We start from the raw sequence: 22047 nt of genomic DNA on the forward strand, positions 1-22047 counted from the left end.
GAGAGTGTTGCCTATTCCAGACTCCATGGGTGCCTATGAGCTATGCCAGGGTTTTTGCTAGTGTAACCTTTTGTTGGTCCAGGAGGCATTTCTGGACTTGAGCACTCTATGGAGACAAATGGAGATAAATAACTTTTGCCACATCCCTAGGTCTGCTCTCTCCTTTCCACCAATGCAGTGGTGACTAGCAGCACTTCAACAGGGGGCTAAAGCAGAGCCACACTGGTGTTCAGCATTGGCACAGTGGTACACCAGTACATCTGGGTTACACTAGCGTATCTCAGAAATATGCGAGTATGGCAGTCAGTTTCCCAAGTCCTTTCACAGAACCTTCTGGATTGTGCTATAAGTGTATTAACAATTTTGTATATCTCATTTTCTCTCTTTTTAACTTTTAGTTTAACTCAAGTCCATATAATATTTACTTTATGATAATGTTTTTATGTATCATTCATTTGGCTTATTATTGCTGTTGTTCTTATTGTTTATAATTTATATTAATTTTATCTAGGGATCATTTTGTAGAAAAACAGGTACTGCAGCTCATTAGCACAACTCATTTGCATATGGCATACATCTCTGACTTCACCGGAAGGTGTACTAAATTATATCACCTCAGCATCTACCTTAAAATGCTTCTTGAATTATCATTGTCATAATAAAACCTTACTCTCATGATACTTTTTAAAATTACTTTCTCCTATGCGGCCATAGTGGCATGATGAAGATTTCCATCTGTATGCTTTCTATGTTTTGGTTATTTCCCCATTTTCATAGGGGAATTTTTTTTTAGAAATTTTGTCAAATCTTAGAGATCAGCAAAATTCTCACAAGGGGTTTGAACAATGGAACCCAGAAGCAAGTATTTGAGGGGGGAGGTAAGAAAGAGCACAATAAAATGTAGAACTTCTGGAGCTCTGTGCCTGTGAGTTCCTGCACAAAACGAGGCCTGATAGTATGTATAATTTTGAAGGAATTCTAAAATCTTACAGGGATCAGCATTTATGCTCCAATCCAAATCTTCCACTTTTAAGAAGCAGTAGCAATGATGTCACTATACTAATATGTCCTTTCCACAAGCAGCTTTCTAAGGACACTGGAAGGGGGAAATGCTTTCAACATGTTTTCTGAAATGTTATTTTGAAGTAACTAAATATTCCTGATTCACTATTCATGGTCAGCAAGAATTTCACATAAGGGCACTTAAGTGCACTTTGTTCATGAGGAGTGTTGAAAATACTAGTGCTGAGACACAGGGGAGTTATTTGTGCATTGAACTAAACCTTTAATAGTTCAATGGGGGGAGGGAGAGACACAAATACTGGTGTCTGTTTTTTGATTTAGTAATGTTTGTATGGACTACAGCTCTGCTACTTGATCATTCCATTGTTGTTGATGACTTTTCAATGGTTATAAGTTAGGAAAAGACCCATAAGTTAGCAGAAGACCCATAAAGACATATGGAGCCTCTGACTGTACCCATTCCTACAGTAGCCGGTCATATGAGAACTTAATTTATCAAAAGTACCACTGATGTGTATGAATATTAATGGTTCATAACACCTATGCTAGAAAGCCTTTAAGGAATGCATGGATTTCTGAAAAGCACATCTAATGATAACATGACCCTCAATTTACATGCTTGCTTTGTAGTCCTCATGAGCCTTAAAGTGAGTTATTGATTTTTTTTTAATTTGAAACGACTGTAATTTCAAATTTTACCAACAGTCTTGATCTTAGTAATAAAATTATTTTAATATTTTTTCTAGCCTTCATTTGCTGTATTGAGCTCAAATATATGTTTAGATTCTATTCCAACTTAATGTGACAATAATCCTAGGAGGAAACTGATAGATAGCAAGTAGTCCAAAGTTACTCAACAATCACTGTACAAGCTTTGCAGTTTAAGAGCTTTTATATAATTATTACCTGAGTTGAGCTCCTGAGCCTCTGTGATCCTGTTTGTGTGGATGTGATACATTTTTTAACATAACTTATTATCATTATTTATTCAGATGCAATTTTATAATGAAATCAGTTGATGTATCTGCTACTTCAGACTTGGTGGGCCTTAAGAAAAACAATTAGCCCCTGTTGTGTCACCAAGCCATGCGTACTGCAGTAAACACAAAAGAAAAAAGCAACAACTTCTTAACTTACAGATATATGACAAACTCAAAATGTGAAATTAAATGCTGCCAAAAGATTCAAGAAAAAGGGAAGAAGATACAATGGCAAGTCTACCTTCAGTTAACTCCTAGACTCAAGAAAGATCTTCTCACGGAAATAAATGGAGTAAGATATCTGAAGGAAGTTGAAAAGATTACCACACGGAACAAAGATCATTTGCTAGGAAGACTCTACAAAATCTTATTACTCCAATATGGCATGCAAATGGAACAAGTTAAAATGTGCATGATAAAATGGATGCAGAATGTTGACAACGAGATTCATTTCTGAAACTGGGAAAATTTATGTACAAAAGTCATACAATTTACAGCCTCAAAGAGAAAACTGGTATAAGATGCTTTTCCAAAGGTATCTTATTCCTATTCATAGTCACAAAATGGACAAGAATTACAAAGGGACTTGCTGGATAAAGAAGTAGAAGGGAAGTTCACCATATGTGGTAATCATGTAAAAAAGAGAGAAAATATTAGATTGAGATTCATGCAGAGATCCCAAAGAAAATCTTAAAATTAAATTCTCACTGAATCCAGAGACAATGCTACTGGGAATGATCCCATATAATGTGGAAAAGACATCACAGGATGTGCCACAGCTCATGAGCATAACTCATTAGCGTAACTTATTTGCCTATGCCACACAACCCTGACATCACTGGCATCAGAATGCCAGGTAGCGGAGATATAAACTTTAGAAAGGGCACAAAGAAACACAATTAAAGTTTTTTAAAAATAAAATAAAATAAAACTTGCTTAAAACATTAGCACACTTGCAATATTTCACAATATTCTGTTTAACAGTCTCTGATAAACTGACACCTCGTGCTCTGAATTACTACATCAAAATCTAGACAATTGTGCTGTGGCAATCCTGAGTATGCTGCTCAGGTGTCTATCTGTAAGTTGCAAACCTACTTATGATTTACTGGCATTCATTACAGAAATCTCATGCTCAGTGTTCAGTGCCCTAGGATGCAGGGGGAAACATAAAATGACTGGGCATTGTGAGCTTTTATACATAAATTGTTTCACATACCGGTCAAGAACATGCGAAGAAACCATGGCACAGACTGAGGGCTATGTGTTTGTCTACAAAAGTATAGTCTTGCCAGAGAAATTACTACAACTCCTATGTAGCATTGTAAGAATAGAGAGACAGTCATGTACAGTGGTCAGTATCAGCCTACTATCTGGAAAGTCTAAGTTCAAAATCCCCAATCAGTCAAAGGAAATCAAAGGAAAATATGAAATGTGAAAGAAAAATCACAGGAAATGTTACACTTAATGCTTCCACCCATAACAATCTTAATGCTTGCACCCATAACAATTTTAACGTGCTCCAGTTAGACATAAGATTGATGCCTGTCACGATGTTGGTATGCCCAGGGCTGGCCTCAGGGCATCTGGCATCCAACACAAGGCACCATTCGGCTCCCCGCTTTCCTTCCTCGCTCTTTAATTTTTTTTTCTAGATTAAATAATTGGTTTATTTCAGCATTTTCTTACAGAATTACCTTTTACAATGGAAATAAACTATGACCTTAACTCAGAAAATATAATAATAAGAAAAGGTAGGGCAAGATAGAACTGTTGATGAAAAGAAATTATAGTACAACAGCATCTACAGAGATCAAATGAGCTATCTTGATCTGATGATCTTCAACAATCAGGATAACAATATGACTTGCAACAGTTGTGCAGTAAACTTAAAGAACACACGCAACCATAGCTGCAAAGCAAATGATGCATACTGAATACAAAAAGTCATAAATATTCCTTTACTGCTTCCATTTGCTCATTTGATCTGCTGTCTGCCAGGTGCACGCATCCAGAATGTGACAGAAAGGATTGGAAGACTTATCAAGCCCTTGGATAACGATCCTTTCTTGCTGATCCACGTGGGAATGAACAATGAACAATACTGCCTGTCATAGACATGAACATATTAGAAAAGACTATGTGGCTCTTGGTCAGAAGGTGAAGGAGCTGGGCACACAGCTTGTATTCTCATCAGTTCTTCCTGTTGCTTAGGACGAGAAAGAAGAATACTTCAAACAAATGACTGGCTACATCGATGGTGTCACATCTGGAACATTAGGATTCAGGGGTACAACTTATTTAAAAGGGACAGGCAAATAAGAAAGGGCGGAGGCATAGCAGTATATGTAAAAGAGTTATATACTTGTGAGGAAATATGTGAATCTGAACATGACAGCTCAGTTGAGAGTCTCTGGGTAAAAATAAAAGGAGTAAGAAATAACAGTGATATTATTGTGGGGGTCTGCTATAAACCACCAAGCCAGGCAGAGGACTTGGATGAGATACTCCTACAACAGATTGCAAAGTTTTCAAAGAGAAGGGTTACAGTGGTCATGGGAGATTTGACCCGGACATCTGTTGGAAGTCCAACTCTGATAAAAAGGAAAAGTCACATAGATTCCTGACAACTTCCTTTTCCAGAAAGTGTAGAAGGAAACAAGGGATCTGCTATCTTTGACTTGATTCTCACCAACAAGGAAGAACTGATTGAAGAAGTGGAAAGGGGGTTCAAGATGGGTGGGAATTACTGAAAAGCGAAATACTGAAAGCGCAATCACAGATGATTCCTATGAGAAGAAAAAATGGAAAAAGCCTGTGTTGGCTCTATAAACAGCTTTCTAAAGACTTGAGAAATAAAAAAGACTCCTTTAGGAATTGGAAGGATGAATATAAACAAGCTACCAGTGCTTGTAGAGAAAAAGTTAGGGAAGCTAAAGTTCAGTATGAGCTTAGGCTGGCCAAAGATGCTAAAAAACAACAACAAAGGGTTCTTTTCTTATGTTCAGAGTAAGAAAAAGAGCAAAGACATGGTAGGCCCATTGCGAGGGCAGGAAAGTGAAATTGTAATGGGTAATGAAGAGAGGGTGGAACTGCTCAATTCCTACTTTTCCTCAGTCTTCTCTTCTGAGGGAAACGGTGCTCAACATAGCGAAAACAGAACATATAAGGAGGGTACGAAGTTCCTACCTAGGATCAGGATAGGGGTAATACATAAACACCTAAATGAAACTAAGTCCTCACGGCCAGATGAACTGCATCCGAGGGTTCTAAAAGAGCTTGCATATGTAATTTCTGAGCCTCTGGCTATTATTTTTGAGAATTCTTGGAGAACAGGAGAGATGCTGGGAGATTGGAGGCAGGGGAATGTTGTCCCCATCTTCAAGAATGGGAAAAAAGAGGATCCGGGTAACTACCTACCCGTCAGCTTGACGTCTATACCTGGAAAAGTTTTAGAACAAATCATCAAACAGTTGGTTCTAGAACATTTAGAAAGAATGGATGTGATTACTAAGAGCCAGCATGGGTTTCTCAAGAACAAGTTATGTCAAACTAATCTGATCTCTTTTTTTTGAGAAAGTGACTACCTTGCTGGATCAGGGGAATGCTGTAGACGCCATTTATCTTGATTGCAGTAAGGCTTTTGATAAGGTTCCACATGCTATCTTTGTTGACAAGTTGGTAAAATGTGGTTTGATCCTGTTACTGTTAAGTGGATCTGTAATTGGTTGACAGATCGCACCCAGAGTGTGCTTGTGAATGGTTCCTCATCCTCTAGGAGAGGAGTGAAAAGTGTAGCGCCTCAAGGATCTGTCCTGGGACCTGTTTTGTTCAACATCTTCATAACCATTTGGATGGAATAGAGGGAATGCTTATTAAATTTGCCGATGATACTAAATTGGGAGGGGTTGCAAATACAGTAGAAGTCAGAAACAGGATACAGGATGATCTTGACAGGCTAGAAAAATGGGCTAAAACCAATAAAATGAATTTTAACAGGGATAAATGTAAAGTTCTGCATTTAGGTAGGAAAAATCCCATGCATAGTTATAGGATGGACCTTGTCTTAGCAGTAGTATGTGCGAAAAGGATCTAGGGGTCTTAGTGGATCATACACTGGACATGAGTCAACAGTGTGATGCGGTGTCTAAAAACGCAAATGCAATTTTGGGCTGTATCAACAGAAGTATAATGTCCAGATCATGTGATGTGATAGTATCACTTTACTCTGTTCTGATAAGACCTCACCTGGAGTATTGTGCTCAGTTTTGGGCACCACATTTTAAGAAGGATATAGACAAGCTGGAATGGATCCAGAGGAGGGCGACAAAGATGGTGAGGAGTCTGGAGACCAGGTCCTATGAGGAAAGGTTGAAGGAGCTGGGCATGTTTAGCCTGGAGAGGAGGTGGCTGAGAGGTGATATGATCACCATTTTCAAGGACTTGAAGGGCTGTCATATAAAGGATGATGTGGAATTGTTTTCTGTGGCCCCGGAAGGTAGGATCAGAACCAATGAGTTGAAATTAAATCAAAAGAGTTTCTGGCTCAACATTAGGAAGAACTTCCTGACCGTTAGAGCAATTCCTCAGTGGAACAGGCTTCCTCAGGAGGTGGTGGGCTCTCCTTCCGTGGAGGTTTTTAAACAGAGGCTAAATGGCCATCAGACAGCGATGAAGAGCCTGTCAATTTAGGGGGAGGTATTTGTGGGTTTCCTGCATTGTGCAGGGGTTTGGACTAGATGACCCTGGAGGTCCCTTCCAACTCTATGATTCTATGATTTCCATTGATAAATGGGCTGCCCATTTCTACATGTAATGGCTAACATGAGCCACTTACCCACATGACTGGCACAGTATAAGAACAACCAAATCATTTGAACATGGAAGTCACAGCCTGCATTTTTCCAGTTCAAAGAACAGAAGAAAGTTGCAATTACCATTTTACCCATCTTGCACAAGCAGACCACCTATAGGAGTCTGACTATGAGACAGAAAACAGGCAAAAAAATCAGGAACATTACATATAACTATATCAGTATTCTGACACAGAAAGGCTTCAAGCAAAGCCAGCAAAATTAACACCACCCACAAACAATCCTGTTTGAGAATATGCAATCTTGATAATCTCCCACTATATCAGAAAACGAAGACCAACAATTGTAAACAAATAAGAGATTTTAAGGCATAAAGGATATGAAAAACCACATATTGCCTTGTGATCACTAGAAAAAACAAGAAGCATAATACTATCCCACGATGTGCACTGTACCACAAAGCTCATTTTTCCATGTATGCAGGGTTGCCAGGGACTGTGGAGGGCAGGAGATCCCTTGGCCCAGGCCCTGCTTTCTAACACCAAACAGCTAGCTAGTGCTGGGATCAGGGCCAGCACGTGGGAGAAGGCCAATTAGGCAGCCGCCTGGGGTGCCACAGCCCTAGGAGCACCAAGAGGCTCCCCCTCTCTTACAGTGTCCAGTGCCGCTAACCTCCAAACCTTGCAGAGGCTTGCAAAGCCTTCGCAAGGTTGGAAAGAAAGTGGGCGTGCTCAGAGTCACCAGCTCTGAGTGTGCTCACTCTCTGCCCCCACCCTCGCCGAAGCTCCCCGTCTCCCCTCAACCCACTCCCTGACCTTGCCATTGCCACACACCCCAGCATTGGTAAAGTCAGGGGAGGTGGCATGGCAGTGAACATGCTGTCTTCGACCTTGCCAAGGCTTTGATGAGGTCGGGGGGGGGGAGGAGCGAGCACGCTCAGAGCCAGTGGCTCTGAGCACACCTGTCTTCCTGCTCTTGCCGGGGCTTTGCTTCTCGGCAAGGTTGGGGGGGGGGTGCCTGGTTCTCTCCACTTCAAAGCAGGAGAGGGCCGAGAATAGGGAGGCCCACATGCACCACGCATGGCCTGATGACGTCATCGTCATTAGTTGGAAGAAAAAAAGATGGGGATCTGATTTCAGCCTAGGCCCCTGGAAAGCTCAGCGCCAGGCCAGGCTGGAACTTACTGGCAGAGGAGGAGGCCTAGGCTGGCATTTCAGTAATATCACCATCAATGTGGTGATGTCACTTCCAGCATGCTATTGTATTGTCATTGTATTGCTGGTTATGTGGAATGCTCTATTTGGGCAAAACCTCAATGATAAAAATGGCATTTGCCATAGAGTTTATGCTCAAATTCCATATCCCTGCAACATAATTATGTCACTTACAGTGCGTGCCAAAGGTTACACTGCCACATTGCCCATGATGTTGCTGAAACACCAGCCAGGTCCTCCCCGACTGCTGGTAAGTCTCCCCACCCCAAAGAGATTTGGCTATATGAATAAATATAGCACATGTTCCTGCCAGAGATAAAATGGAGGTAAAATGTCAGTCTTTCAGTTCTTTTCTATCTAGTAATTATATTAATTTATATTAATTTCTGTGGGCCCCTTGATCCTGGATCCTGAATATAGGATTTATAAACCACTGTGTCTTCAGGGAAGGTAATTATTTCCAAAATTTATATATCATTCCTTTATGATAGGCTCAAGGTGCCTAATAACAAAGATTAAAATCAAGACAGATACACCACAACTCTGTGGGGAAGGAGTGGGGGGGACACACACTTCACGAAAACATTCAACCCAGGGAAATCACTAGTGTGGAAATAGCTTAGGTTTAGTATAATTTCTTTTTTTTGTATTTTTGTAAAAATAGGAAAATGGTTTATTGTATTCATAAATTATTTTATATAAAAAAACCAAAGAAATAAGGGATTCAAGAGCATAAAAAATGAGATTGGTACAAGTTCTAATCCAACACAAAGGGAGCATAAAGAAAGTAAATAATAAAATATAAATCTAGCATACAAAAATCTAATTTAAACCATTAGATGAATATAACAAACAATTTACAAAAACAGTACATAATATGCTAGCTATTAAGAATACAATAATAGCCTATAATCCATTCTGTTAGGCAAAAAAAGAAATTTTTCCAAAGAATTCCAGAACCGGGGCCCAAAGAAAATTATAATCTATAGCCAAATCACTATCATTATATAAAAAAGAGGTTATCCATTGTCTTTCCCATTACATACTGGTCCCGTAACTTATCATACCACATTTCAATCATGGGTGTGTGTGGAGGTTTCCAATTTTTAATGATTGTCATATGAGCTATTGCCAACATGGTCAAAATTAAGGATTTCTGATCTCTACTCACCAATTTATCCGGTCAGATATCAAATAAAAGAAGTCTAAAGTCTACCGGAATAGATAGGTCGAATATAAGTTTTATTTGTTATACCACTTCATTCCAAAAATTTGACACTGTTGGACATTCCCATCACATATGATTTAGGGAGCCTTAAGTATCATAATTTCAGACTAATGTGCCATTAAAGGTAGAGAGACTGACTTTTGCATTTGTATCCCACTAAATTAGTTGAACAGTAGGCTCTCAAAGTGAGTTATAGTCTAAAACAAGCAATCAAACTACAATAAAACTCATAAAATTCAAGTTAACAATGAAAAGGAAAGGTCCCCTGTGCAAGCACCAGTCGTTTCCGACTCTGGGGTTATGTCGCTTTCACAACGTTTTCATGGCAGACTTTTTAGAGTGGTTTGCCATTGCCTTCCCCAGTCATCTACACTTTCCCCCCAGCAAGCTGGGTACTCATTTTACCGACCTCAGAAAGATGGAAGGCTGGGTCAACCTTGAGCCGGCTACCTGAAAACTCAGCTTCCACCAGGGATCAAACTCAGGTCATGAGCAGAGCTTAGGACTGCAGTACTGCAGCTTTAACACTCTGCACCACGGGACTCTTGAAGTTAACAAAGCAAGCACCAAAAGAAAAAAATCAGCAACTGGCCAAAGCTGCAGACCCTTCTGAGGCCCTTCAAATTTATAGCAGTATAACTTCTGCTATAATTAACTTTTATAAACAGCAATCGACCGCTAAATCCAGTCCCCTAGTTCGGAAGACAGACCCATGGTATGATAAGGAATGCCAAAAACTGAAACGCCAACTGCGTGCAGTATATCACACTTATCGTAACAGCCTCACTGCTAATATCCCCCTGAGCTACTTCAAACTGAAAAATAAGCTTAAAGATACAGTGGCTCATAAGAAAAGACAATTATCTATTAAGAACTAGGATTTGCTTATTAGTGCCTCTACTGCCTCTAACAGTAAGCTTTTCTGGTCATTAGTTATTGGTGCTTCTGATGTGAAGAGCCACTGTTCTAGACATTCTATTCCTGCCAAGGTCTGGATAGACCATTTCCACCATTTATTTTTTGACCCTCTGACCATTGTATCTGATCAGCAAGAACAAATCCTCCCTGATCTACCTGAATGGCCCCCTGTTAGTCCTAATGAGATTAATAATCTAATCAATCATTTGAAGCCAGGGAAGGCTCCAGGCCCAGATGGACTCCCACCAGAATTATTCACAAACAATTCTGACTGGTGGGCTTCCCCTCTGGTGACTCTCTTCACAGTGATTGATAAAACAGGGACCATGCCTAAATCATGGACAAATTCCAGAGTTGTCCCAATTTATAAGAAGGGTGACCCACAAGCACCAGAGAACTATCGCCCAATTAGTCTGTTTGACATAGCAGGCAAATTATATGTGAGACACCTCCTAAAAAAACTCACTTCACGGATGAAAGAGCAAAATCTCCCAAGTAGGGAACAGATTGGATTTTGTCCTGACAAGTCTACAATGGACCACTGTATAATTCTTAACCATCTGATAGAGAAATACAGTGGTAGAAGGGAAAAAGGCTGTTTGCGGCCTTCCTTGATTTAAAAGGGCATTTGACTCTTCCCAGGAATCTTCTCTGGAACAAATTGGACATCATGGGTCTGGATAAACGCCTATTTTTTATTATTCGTAAAATGTATTCCCTTAATAGCTGCCAAGTGCAATCTAACGACCTAGGTGCATTAACTTCAAAGATCATTTCCAATCGGGCAGTCAAAGAGGGCTGTATTCTAGCCCCCTATTTGTTTAATTTATTCCTGAATGATCTGGCCCCCTCTCTAAATGCGATTGATGGTCACTTCCCTAAACTTGGGCTATCCGTTATTCTTTTATTGCTCTACGACGATGATGCAGTTGTACTGTCACATTCGCAGAAGGGCCTCAAGCGCCTGTTACTTGCTTTTACTTCATACTGCGAGACAAATTTCCTGTCTATAAACTATGTAAAATCCAAAATTTTAGTATTTTCAAAGTCCTGGAAACCACAAAGGTGGTGCCTCAAGGCAAATAATATTGAACAGGTGAAATCTTTCAAATACTTGAGGGGCCTTTTTCCAATATAATCATAACTGGACAGTACAACCCAAGCAAGCAGTTATTTTAGCAAGGTGTAGTTCGTCTGCGGTGGTTAGCTTTTTTTACAAGAAAGGCAACAAATTTGTCCCAGCTGCCATTTGTGATTTTAATACTAAAACAGTTTCTCAGTTGTTATATGGGATCCCCATTTGGGTTTGCACCCTCAATTTCCAACTTGAGCAAATTCAGGCAGCATTTTTACGCCATATTTTAGGGGTCTCCAACTGTGTCAGCTATGGTGCAATGTGCCTAGAGACTGGAATCCATTTGATGGAGACCAGGGCATGGCTACTAACTATAAAGTTTTGGCTACGCCTACACTTTAGGGCAGACCCTGCTAGTTATATCCATATGATGCCAGCGGATTCCTTTGTTTCCACTGGTATAGTCAGATCCAGAAGAAAATACATTCCATAGGTGTACCTTTGGACAACCTCTGTATGCTAAGTGAAATGCAGGCATTCAGAATCCTGAAACAGAGGATCTTAGATATTGAGAAATAGTCCCTTTGTTCGTCTGGACATAAAACTTGTTCCCCTTTAGCATTTGGTATCTTCCCAGATCATGGGCTGCCTGCTGCCTACCTTTCCCAGATTACTTCACCCCAGTTACACCACTCTTTTATGTAAGCAAGACTCAATGTTCTACCCTCAGTGGTATTGTCTGGGAGGTTTGCCAATATCCCTTATCAGGATAGAGTCTGCCCATGTAATGGAAGGCACCTTGAAACAGTCGCCCATGTCTTCCTTTATTGTGATTTTTATGGGGAAGTGCGGGACTGCATAATCAAACCTATTCTGTATCATTTTTATGGATTACCTGAAGCGAAGTTAGTTTTTTTTTCTACTATCTGACCAATGTTCCCATATCACAAGCCCGGTTGCAAAGTACCTTTTGTCTGCCATAACAATCAGGGAGCAAAATACTAGCTCCCCTTCTTGATGTTTGACTGGTTTTTATAGCTGAAACTCCATGTAAATTTGCTAAATATAGAACAAAATAAAAGAATGACAACTGTGGGATATAAGCTAATAGCTGTCAAAGAAGGAAGAACTATGATTAGGAGACCTGCCCATCCTTCTCCTCTTGCCTTGTGTCAGAGACTTCAGTTAAAAAAACAAAAACAAATAAACAAACAAAACCCTTTGATCTGCCTTCACAATATTTTATTGCAGAAGATGGATAGTGACTGCTCTTGCTGTTCAGTTGCATAGTCGAGTCCAACTCTTTGTGACCCCATGGACCACTAGGCTCTCCTGTCTTCCACCATCCAAAATCTGTTCAAATTCACGTTAGTTACATCAGTAATGCTGTCCAGTCATCTCATCTTTTGCCATCCCCTTCTTCTTTTGTCTTCTGTCTTTCCCAGCATCAGGGTCTTCTCCAGAGTGCTCCTGTGCCCTGCTCTTTCTTAAACTGAAAGCCTGGATTCTCTAGACATGAACAATGCCATACAAACCAATACTTCAAATGCCTTCATATCTGAAGACAATAATAATGTATTGTACTAAGATACTGTACCTCAAAGCCACCCTCCCCCAACAAAAAAAAAATTCCTGGAGCCTTTCCATAGACATTAAGGGGAAAAAATTCTTCTTGCAGATCATTTTCTGGATTGCAACTAAAGGACCCAAAATGAGAACCAATTTTGAACAGTACACCTTTCTCCTCTAAACATTTATCTTGTATAATTTGGCAGCACAACTCGTTTCATTTGTTACTATACCTGGATTTTCATTCTATAGTACAATTATCATGTAAATACAACATGACCTTCAGTTCAAAGTCATACTTAAAAATGTCCCTGTTTAGTTTTTGATGAGCAAGAGACATATATTCAGATTTTAGTCACTATAATTGTGTTTCTTACAAAAAATTCAAGATAGATTGATTTACCTTATCGCCTTCAGAGAATGTTATCCCATCAATGGCTCTTTTCCAAGTAATTTCAGGGGCAGGTTCTCCTTCTGCCTCACAGATGAGAGTTGCTTGACCATTTTCAATGGCTGTTTCATTTTTGAGTTGTATTATTTGAGGCTGTACTGTTAGAAGTATAAATTATATAACTCATTCTTGCTTTGAAATATGAATAACACAATGTACTCATATTTTTGAGAATATTTTTGGTTTTCAGTAAACACAAGCATTTATTGGTGTTGAGCCAAAGTTTTAAAACCTATGGGAAAGTTCAGAGTGAAAAAGGTTTTGAAAAGGCACGAAATGCCCCTGAAAAGTTCACAATATGATTGCACCTGGTTCATCTATACATGTTCGTTGTTTGTTTAAAAAAAAAATACATGTTCAAAATATTGTTTGACTGATTCATGAATTGACTAGTATTGCCTCCATAATTTCTTTCTTTAGCTCTGAATGTTAAGCAAGATTCTGCATATGCACATAATTGCCTAATATGAAATTACTGAAAAACCCATCACTCTGATCCCTTCCCCCTACATTTTTTTAAAAATACATCAATACAGGACTGTGGTTCATGCAGTCAGAGCAAATAAATAAATACATAAACCCAGATATAGTCAATCAGTAATTGTGATTCAAGACTAGACGCTTATTGTCAAAACCCTCAGTCTGGAAAATTGCAATGACATGCCAATAATAATATAATAATAATAAGTTTTTATACCCCGCCCTCCCCGCCAAGGCAGGCTCAGGGCGGCTTACAAAGCATGATATAATATCATGGTATAACAATACCCGCCTTTGGCGGGGGAGGGCGGGATATAAAAATAAAATTATTATTATTATTGTTATTATTATAACAATGGCATAAATACAATATATAAATTAATATTAAAATTAAGCTAAAACAATACAATGGTGCTACAATCTGTTTGTCCAAGATAGCGTAATATTAGTTCTGGTTCCATCTTAAAAGGCTAATTGGAAGAGGGCAGTTTTGCAGGCCCTACGGAACTGATTAAGATCCCGTAGGGCCCACACCTCTTCCGGCAGCTGATTCCACCACTGGGGTGCTTCTATGGAGAAGGCCTGCTCCCTGGTTGTTTTAAGTTTGGCCTCCTTAGGCCCAGGGATTTCCAAAAGATTTTGTGAGCTGTAATGCAGTGCTCTCTGGGGAACATATGGAGTGAGGCGGTCCCTAAGGTAGGCAGGTCCCCGGCCATATAGGGCATAAAGGTGATAACCAGCGCCTTGTAACGAACCCGGTATATGATTGGCAGCCAGTGCAGTTCCCGCAGCCTAGGCTGCACATGTTCCCACTGAGGTAGTCCCACTAGCAGCCTGGCTGCTGCGTTCTGCACTAGCTGCAGTTTCCGAGTTCGGTACAGGGGAAGCCCCATGTAGAGGGCATTACAGTAGTCCAATCTGGAGGTGACCGTCACATGGATCACTGTTGCCAGGTCGCCTCGTTCCAAGAAGGGGGCCAACTGCCTCACCCGTCTAAGATGAAAAAAGGTGGATTTGGCAGTGGCAGCTATCTGGGCCTCCATTGTCAAGGAAGACTCCAGTAGCACTCCCAAGCTCCTGTCTTCGCGCACTGGTACCAGTGGTGCCCCATCAAAAGCTGGAAGGAAGATCCCTCCTTCCGGACCGCTGCGACCTAGGCAAAGGACCTCTGTCTTCTCTGGATTCAATTTCAGCCCACTCAGCTTGATCCAATCAGCCACGGCTTGCAATGCCTGGTCCAGATCTACAGGGACGTTGGCAGCCCGGCCACCCATCAATAGATAGAGCTGGGTGTCATCAGCATACTGGTGACAACCCAGTCCACATCTTTGGGCGATCTGGGCAAGGGGGCGCATGTAGATGTTAAATAACATTGGAGAGAGAACCGCCCCCTGGGGCACCCCACAATTAAGTGGGTGCCTCTGAGACAGCTCTCCCCCAATCGCCACCCTTTGTCCCCGACCTTCAAGGAAAGAGGAAAGCCACTGTAAGGCTAACCCTTGAATCCCTGCGTCGGTGAGGTGGTGGGTCAGCAGCCGATGATCGACCATATCGAACGCCGCTGATAGGTCTAGCAACAGCAATCCCGCCACACCGCCTCGATCCAGATGTCGCCGGAGATCATCCATGAGGGTGACCAACACTGTCTCCATCCCGTGGCCCAGGCAGAAGCTGGACTGAAAAGGATCTAAGGATCAGCCGGACTGAAAATGACTTGCCAGCCTGGAAAAGAACACTCATTTTTTATTCACTTGGGTATTCCTAGCATAAATGTTAACCTTAGCTCCAAACCAACTAACCTTTGTGAGGTGAAGCTCTTGCTGATTATAAAGCAGGTATAGTGCAGTAATTAAGGATATTGATGCACTTCCTTTTCCATATACAGGATGTGCCAAATTTCTCAGCCACCCTGTTTGGAATATCAGAACATGAGCTAAACACAAATCTGTTTAGCTCAGGCTTTTTCAGATGTTGATTCCCAGGATAGTTCAGGTGCTCATTCTCAGTTCATCAGGGGGTCATCTGGGAGTGAGAAGGTTGTGGGTGGGCATATGAAAGAAACACAGTACCAGCTGCAGTGCCACATAACTTCTGATAAAAAGGACATAGTGACCTCTAGAATAAGGCAATTCTTAAAGCTGTCCTATGTAACTTCCAGCTGTATATAAGAAATTATATACTGTTACATGTGATGCTGCATGGATTCATTTTAAATTTCTTCCATCACCTTTCACAGTACTAGCAGAAAACAAAATGAGGAGGAAGGGCGGCCCTGCCTCCCAATGGGGATTTGGCTTCTAATCTCACTCCTGGCAAACTTTGTTAGACCCTTGCTAGGAGAAACCATTTTGGGGGAGTAGAAGATCATTTCAAGCTGATCAGCTGAGAGTCAACATCTGATATCCTAACACTGGAAAGTTCCAAACCTGCCGGACTTGCTTTGACACAGTAAAAGTATTTGGGGGGGGGGGCGGGGGTCAGAACTTACAGTTGATGAGGAAATCATGGCAGTGGATTTCTATTCCTACCTGAACCAATTTGCTCAGGGGGCGGGGAATGACACTAAGGGAAAGTTTGGGCCTCTGTATTCATGCTTATAGTGCATATGATTGGCAGGAAACAGGGTGCAGATCTAGATGGATCATAGTTTTGATGCACCAAGGCTATTTTTATATATTCAGCATGGGACTTTAAGACTATATTCAGCATGGGACTTTAAGACTATATTCAGCATGGGACTTTACGACTACCAATATTGTGTCCTACGTAAGGCTGTGCCATATACATACAGACAAATAACTGGATTCTAGAGGCAGTAGGAAAAGCAAAAGAGCCAACATGAGGTGGTCTGAATCCACAAAGGAAGGCACAGTCTTCAATTTGCAAGACCTGAGCAAGGCTGTTAATGACAGAACATTTTGGAAATTATTAATTCTTAGGGTCACTGTAAGTCAGAATCAACTTGATGGCTCATAATACAATGCCTGTACCTCTGACCTGAACAAAACATGCAGGGGAAGCATGCTAAGATTTAATCAAAATTGTTTCACTAGTCTTTAGAGCTTATTCATGTGATTAAATCTTGAAATTTTGTTCATGATGAATTTTGGCTGGTTCACGGTTTGCGAACAACAGTAAAGTTTAGAAACTGCAGTCAGGTCATGAACCTCCACAAATTTTAAGGCAGTTTATGGGTACACTGGCAGCAAAAGCTGCCAAAACAGCTGAGCAGTCGGGGCAGCCTATTCCAGCTGCTCAACTACATCAGAAACAGCTGAGCCACAGGGGCAGCCCGCTCCTGCAGCTCAGCTGTTTTGGGCTCCAAACAGCTGAGCCTGCTCTCTCAGCTCAGGTATTTAAAGGGCTTTATTGGGCTCAGCTCCACTTAAACACCTGCTTTCTTGCTCCTGGTGAAAAGTGGCAGAGAACAGAAATCAGGGGTCATGAACCCATATGAACCAGTTTTGTTCACAAATCAACTTCCTGGTTTGTATAGGTTTGTGGTTCAACCACAAACCAAACTGCAAAAATTCAGTTCATGCCCATTCCTAAATATGACCTATCTTCTCTCCCCTTTATTTAACATTCTTATAATGTGGAAAATGTAGACATACCTAATTTTCCATTTGTCAATTCAAAGGTATTATTTTTTTAAAAAAGTATCAGCTTTCTGAAGTCAGCTTCAGACACTCTTCTTCAACTAGCCTGTTGGTACCAAATGGTACAAACAGGTTATGAACACCTGAGTAGACTGTTGATTAAATCAGATACCTGATTAGTAAACAGGTTGGAAGCTGAACTGGCATGTGTTCCCTCTGTCTTCCTAGACCATCTTGCCTTTCAAACCAGGAATAACTGTACTATTTGTATGAATTTTCATTTACATTTGACAAGCTTGCCTTCCTGAAAAATCATTTAGCTTCTTAAGAAATCCCTCATATATTGTACTCAGCATTAAAGGTTGCCATGAATTTTAGCATAGGTGAAATATGATGGAAGTTCAGAGGCATGAGAGTCCCTATCCCAGCTAGCCAAGAAGAATAAAACTCCAAGAGTTTCTCAGTTTAACTGAAATTCAGTGGCAACAAATGAAATACATTTGGCAGTTTTTAGATGATTGTAGTTCAAGGACAATACTTACCAAAAACTTGAAGAAATGTCTGATTCATCACCTTTCCTGCTTTATTTTTTGCTTCACAGTTATAAGGACCTGCATCAGTGTTTTTGATATTTCTGATGGTTAGTTCTGTATTGCTCGCTCTCAATGTATATTTGTCATTTTCTTCAATATGTTTTCCTTTTCTAAAGAATAAAACAGATTTGTATGCCACAAAACATACTCTAGAACATAAAAGTTCATATTCCTGACCTGGCCTCTTCCATTTTAAAATGTTAAATCTATACTACACACTTCTGTAGCTAGTGCTACAGAATGTAATAGGGGTAGTTCATCCAAAATATGTAGTTCATCCAAAAATGGGGGTAGTTCATCCAAAAATGTAATAGGGGTAGTTCATCCAAAATATGAAATTATTATTACATTGTATAATCAGGATAAGACTTACTTGATGACTGTTTAATTGAGTAAGTCAGTTTAATTAATTAGTTTAAAAAACACTAATTTAAGTTATTATAGATCCTGACCTGTCTACTAGATGTGAAGATCCAGTGAAGAAAGATCCAATATAGTTTTCTGGTAACATTGAACTACTACTACTACTACTACTACAAATACTCCTTCCATCCATCACTCACGACTGCCACAATTTGCATCAAAGGTGTACTCTCAACAAGGAAACATTGCAAAATCAGGTTATATTTCCCCCCGTTCTTCAACATACTAGTGGACAAAGTTCAAGAATGCAACACAAACTGAATTCTGCAAAACCTGATCCAAGAAAAACAGAAACCTTATATGGTATTAATGATTATCTCATTTAATTGCTTACAGAATATAGTTTGTTTAACCAACATAAAACCTCTTTTCAATAACATTTTTGAGAAGTAAAAAGTACATTTGAAATAACCTGTTTCTCTCTTAAATAAGCTGTGCCTTTTTCAGATGAATAAAACCAAAGCTTATATTCCATAAGATGCAGACTATGCAGTCTGCACAAATGGGAGGGAAAAAATTTCCCAAGGCAATAGAAGATTTTGCTTATATCTAGTTGCAAGAATATAAACTTTCACAGCTGAGATTACTGAGAATTCTTTGACACATTAATAATTAAAGAGCGTGTGCAATGAAGGGGAGTAACAAATACTGTATTTTAAGTTTTTTGGGGGAAAATCAACTTCCTCAAAACATATAATTTAAATTGGCTATAAGAAAGACATAAGGTTTATTTTTTATATCACTAGTCATTCCCATTGAAGACCCCATTTCAACCAGTTTTATAAAAACAACCGCAGTATTCAATGCAGAAACTTGCTTCTACTCAGGAAATACAATCTGAATGCAACAGTGAAGGGAGAGGGGATACATCATCCAACAATCCAATAATGTGAGAGTGACCCTAAACATCCCTGTAAGGCAACCTGTAATCTGGACTGTGTCAAGAGAACCAAGCTCAGTACTGGGTCCCATGCTCTTTAATTTGTTCATAAATGATTTGGAGTTGAGAGTAAGCAGTGAAGTGGCCAAGTTTGCAGATGACACTAAATTGTTCAGGGTGGTAAGAACCAGAGAGGATTGTGAGAACTCCAAAGGGATCTGTTGAGGCTGGGTGAGTGGGCATCAACGTGGCAGATGAGGTTCAATGTGGCCAAGTGCAAAGTAATGCACATTGGGGTCAAGAATCCCAGCTGCAAATACAAGTTGATGGGGTGTGAACTGGCAGAGGCTGACCAAGAGAGAGATCTTGGGGTCGTGGTAGATAACTCACTGAAAATGTCAAGACAGTGTGCGATTGCAATAAAAAAGGCCAACACCATGCTGGGTATTATTAGGAAGGGAATTGAAAACAAATCAGCCAGTATCATAATGCCCCTGTATAAATCGATGGTGCGGTCTCATTTGGAATACTGTGTGCAATTCTGGTCACCGTAACTCAAAAAGGATATTATAGCATTGGAAAAAGTGCAGAAAAGGGAAACTAGAATGATTACAGGTTTGGAACACTTTCCCTATGAAAAAAGGTTAAAATGCTTGGGGCTCTTTAGCTTGGAGAAACGTCGACTGCGGGGTGACATGATAGAGGTTTACAAGATTATGCATGGGATGGAGAAGGTAGAGAAAGAAGTACTTTTCTCCCTTTCTCACAATACAAGAACTCATGGGCATTCAATGAAATTGCTGAGCAGTTGGGTTAGAATGGATAAAATGATTAACATGTGGAATTCACTGCCACAGGAGGTGGTGGCGGCTACAAGCATAGCCAGCTTCAAGAGGGGGTTAGATAAAAATAGGGAGCAGAGGTCCATCAGTGGTTATTAGCCACAGTAAGTGTGTGTATATATATATAATTTTGGCCACTGTGTGATACAGAGTGTTGGACTGGTTGGGCCACTGGCCTGATCCAACATGGCTTCTCTTATGTTCTTATGTAGAATGTTTCCTTCTAAAGCAAAGCATTGGGATTATTCATTTAATTTGTGAAATTAAGGTATTGAGAGATGAACTATGCTATACTCCACATGCTATTTAAATATGAAGAATATTTGGTAAAGTAGGTTCCCCAAGATCAACCTTGGTGTAATCAGGATATTGTACAGCATAATAAGAATATAGTATAAAAAAGTGTAGAAGGCAATATTTTGGGACTGGGTGTACTGCAGAGGACAATCAAAACTACTTGTACTAGGACTGTCAACTGGCAGGTGGGGCTTGGAAATCTCCTGGAATTACAAATATTCTCCAACTACATTGATCAATTCCTATGAAGAAAATGGCTGTTTTGGAGAATGGACTGTATAGCTTCACATCCCTGCTGTGTTCTCTCCCCTCCCAAGCCCCACCCTCCCCAGGCTCCACCTGAAAATTTTCAGTTTTCCAACCTAGAGCTGGCAACCCTAACTTCTACTTAGTTGTTCAAATTTCAGTCCAGTTGTTTTTATCATCTTTACAGTTAGCTGAGATGTGCATGTGAGAGGTGAAGAGTTCAAATAAGTAATATCTGATAATTGGCTGCATTTGTTAGTCTTTGAAACAAAATTACCAACAAATTTATTTCCTGTTCCCCATGGCAATACAACTGCACTTGGACTCTTGTTCTAATTAGGATGTGGAAGGTCTCATTAAAATCAGACTTACTGTGTCTATTCAAGAAATATGGTAAAGGAAACAACAAGGCTAAGAAAAGGACTCCGTTGGGAGGGTTGTAGATAGTTGTAGCTTTACACTTGCAATGGTAGAAGCAGTTAAAATATTACACTTTTGAAGAACTGGGGGAGATGTGACAAGTCTATCAAAAATGATTTGTAAAAACATTGAAAATAGATGCAATTGATGACTTCAAAAACTGATGCAAACTAAATTTTTGTCTGTAATTATTTGAATCACCATACAATTCATAAAATTCAATCAGGTTTTGTGTGTTTCATGAAATACATGACAATTAGGGGATATGAGCAGCAAGAGGGAAACCATGCAGCTTTTCCAGGACTAGGGGGAAACAAATGCAAAAAAGAAAATCAGTGAACACGCTAAGTGCAGTCCTATGAACCAACACCCTAGTGTGCAAGCACTGATTTTAAAGTTTTAGAATGGAGTAACTCTGCACAAGATTATGCCTTCTGGGCAAGATTAAGCACATCTTCTGAAATATATACACTGAAGTTTGCATAATATAGATACATATTTATATCATGATACTGATATCTATATTATCAGAGAAGAAAGTGGTCATTTCAAAGAAGGGGAGGGGAGAAATAGAGGGGGGAGACTGTCAGAGAAATGGAGAAATAAAAGAGGGAGAAGAAAAAAGAAATAGGGGGAAGATTGTTTGAGAAGGGAGAGAGGGAAAGAAGCAAACACAGGGGATGGGATGCAACTTCACTGAAAGTTTCTTGTGGGTCCCCCACTTGTATTCCACAATATGTAAATCTCTTGGGTGTTAAATTTCACTACTTAAGAGATTTGAACTTACCTAAACCAGCTGATTTCAGGTTCAGGTGAGCCACTGGCTTTACAAAATAAAGTAACTGCTTCTCCTCGATCTGCTGTGGCATTGAATGACTTCTGGAGCAATGTAATAGCTGGAGGAACTGGGCAAAAATGCAAATATAGACATATATGAACTCAGGTAATTTAAAACAAATTTATCACATGGTCTAAAATAAGTCATCTTTAGTACT

The 22047-nt window shown here is 40.0% G+C and overlaps 1 protein-coding gene across 4 annotated transcripts in view; it reads right to left on the reverse strand.

The window, feature by feature from the left end:
• Positions 1-22047, reverse strand: part of NCAM2 (neural cell adhesion molecule 2) — a 525500-nt gene that overhangs the window by 243742 nt on the left and 259711 nt on the right. For all 4 annotated transcript variants that reach the window (XM_060234386.1, XM_060234385.1, XM_060234388.1 and 1 more), the window contains exons 6-8: positions 21840-21957; positions 17894-18054; positions 13225-13370 (exon numbers count right to left, since the gene is read on the reverse strand). In XM_060234386.1, coding sequence (XP_060090369.1) covers positions 13225-13370; positions 17894-18054; positions 21840-21957 — 425 coding nt within the window. The remainder of the gene's footprint in view (positions 1-13224; positions 13371-17893; positions 18055-21839; positions 21958-22047) is intronic.

This window comes from Heteronotia binoei, chromosome 3 (assembly GCF_032191835.1).
Source record: "Heteronotia binoei isolate CCM8104 ecotype False Entrance Well chromosome 3, APGP_CSIRO_Hbin_v1, whole genome shotgun sequence".
NCBI classification, from domain to species: Eukaryota; Metazoa; Chordata; class Lepidosauria; order Squamata; family Gekkonidae; genus Heteronotia; species Heteronotia binoei.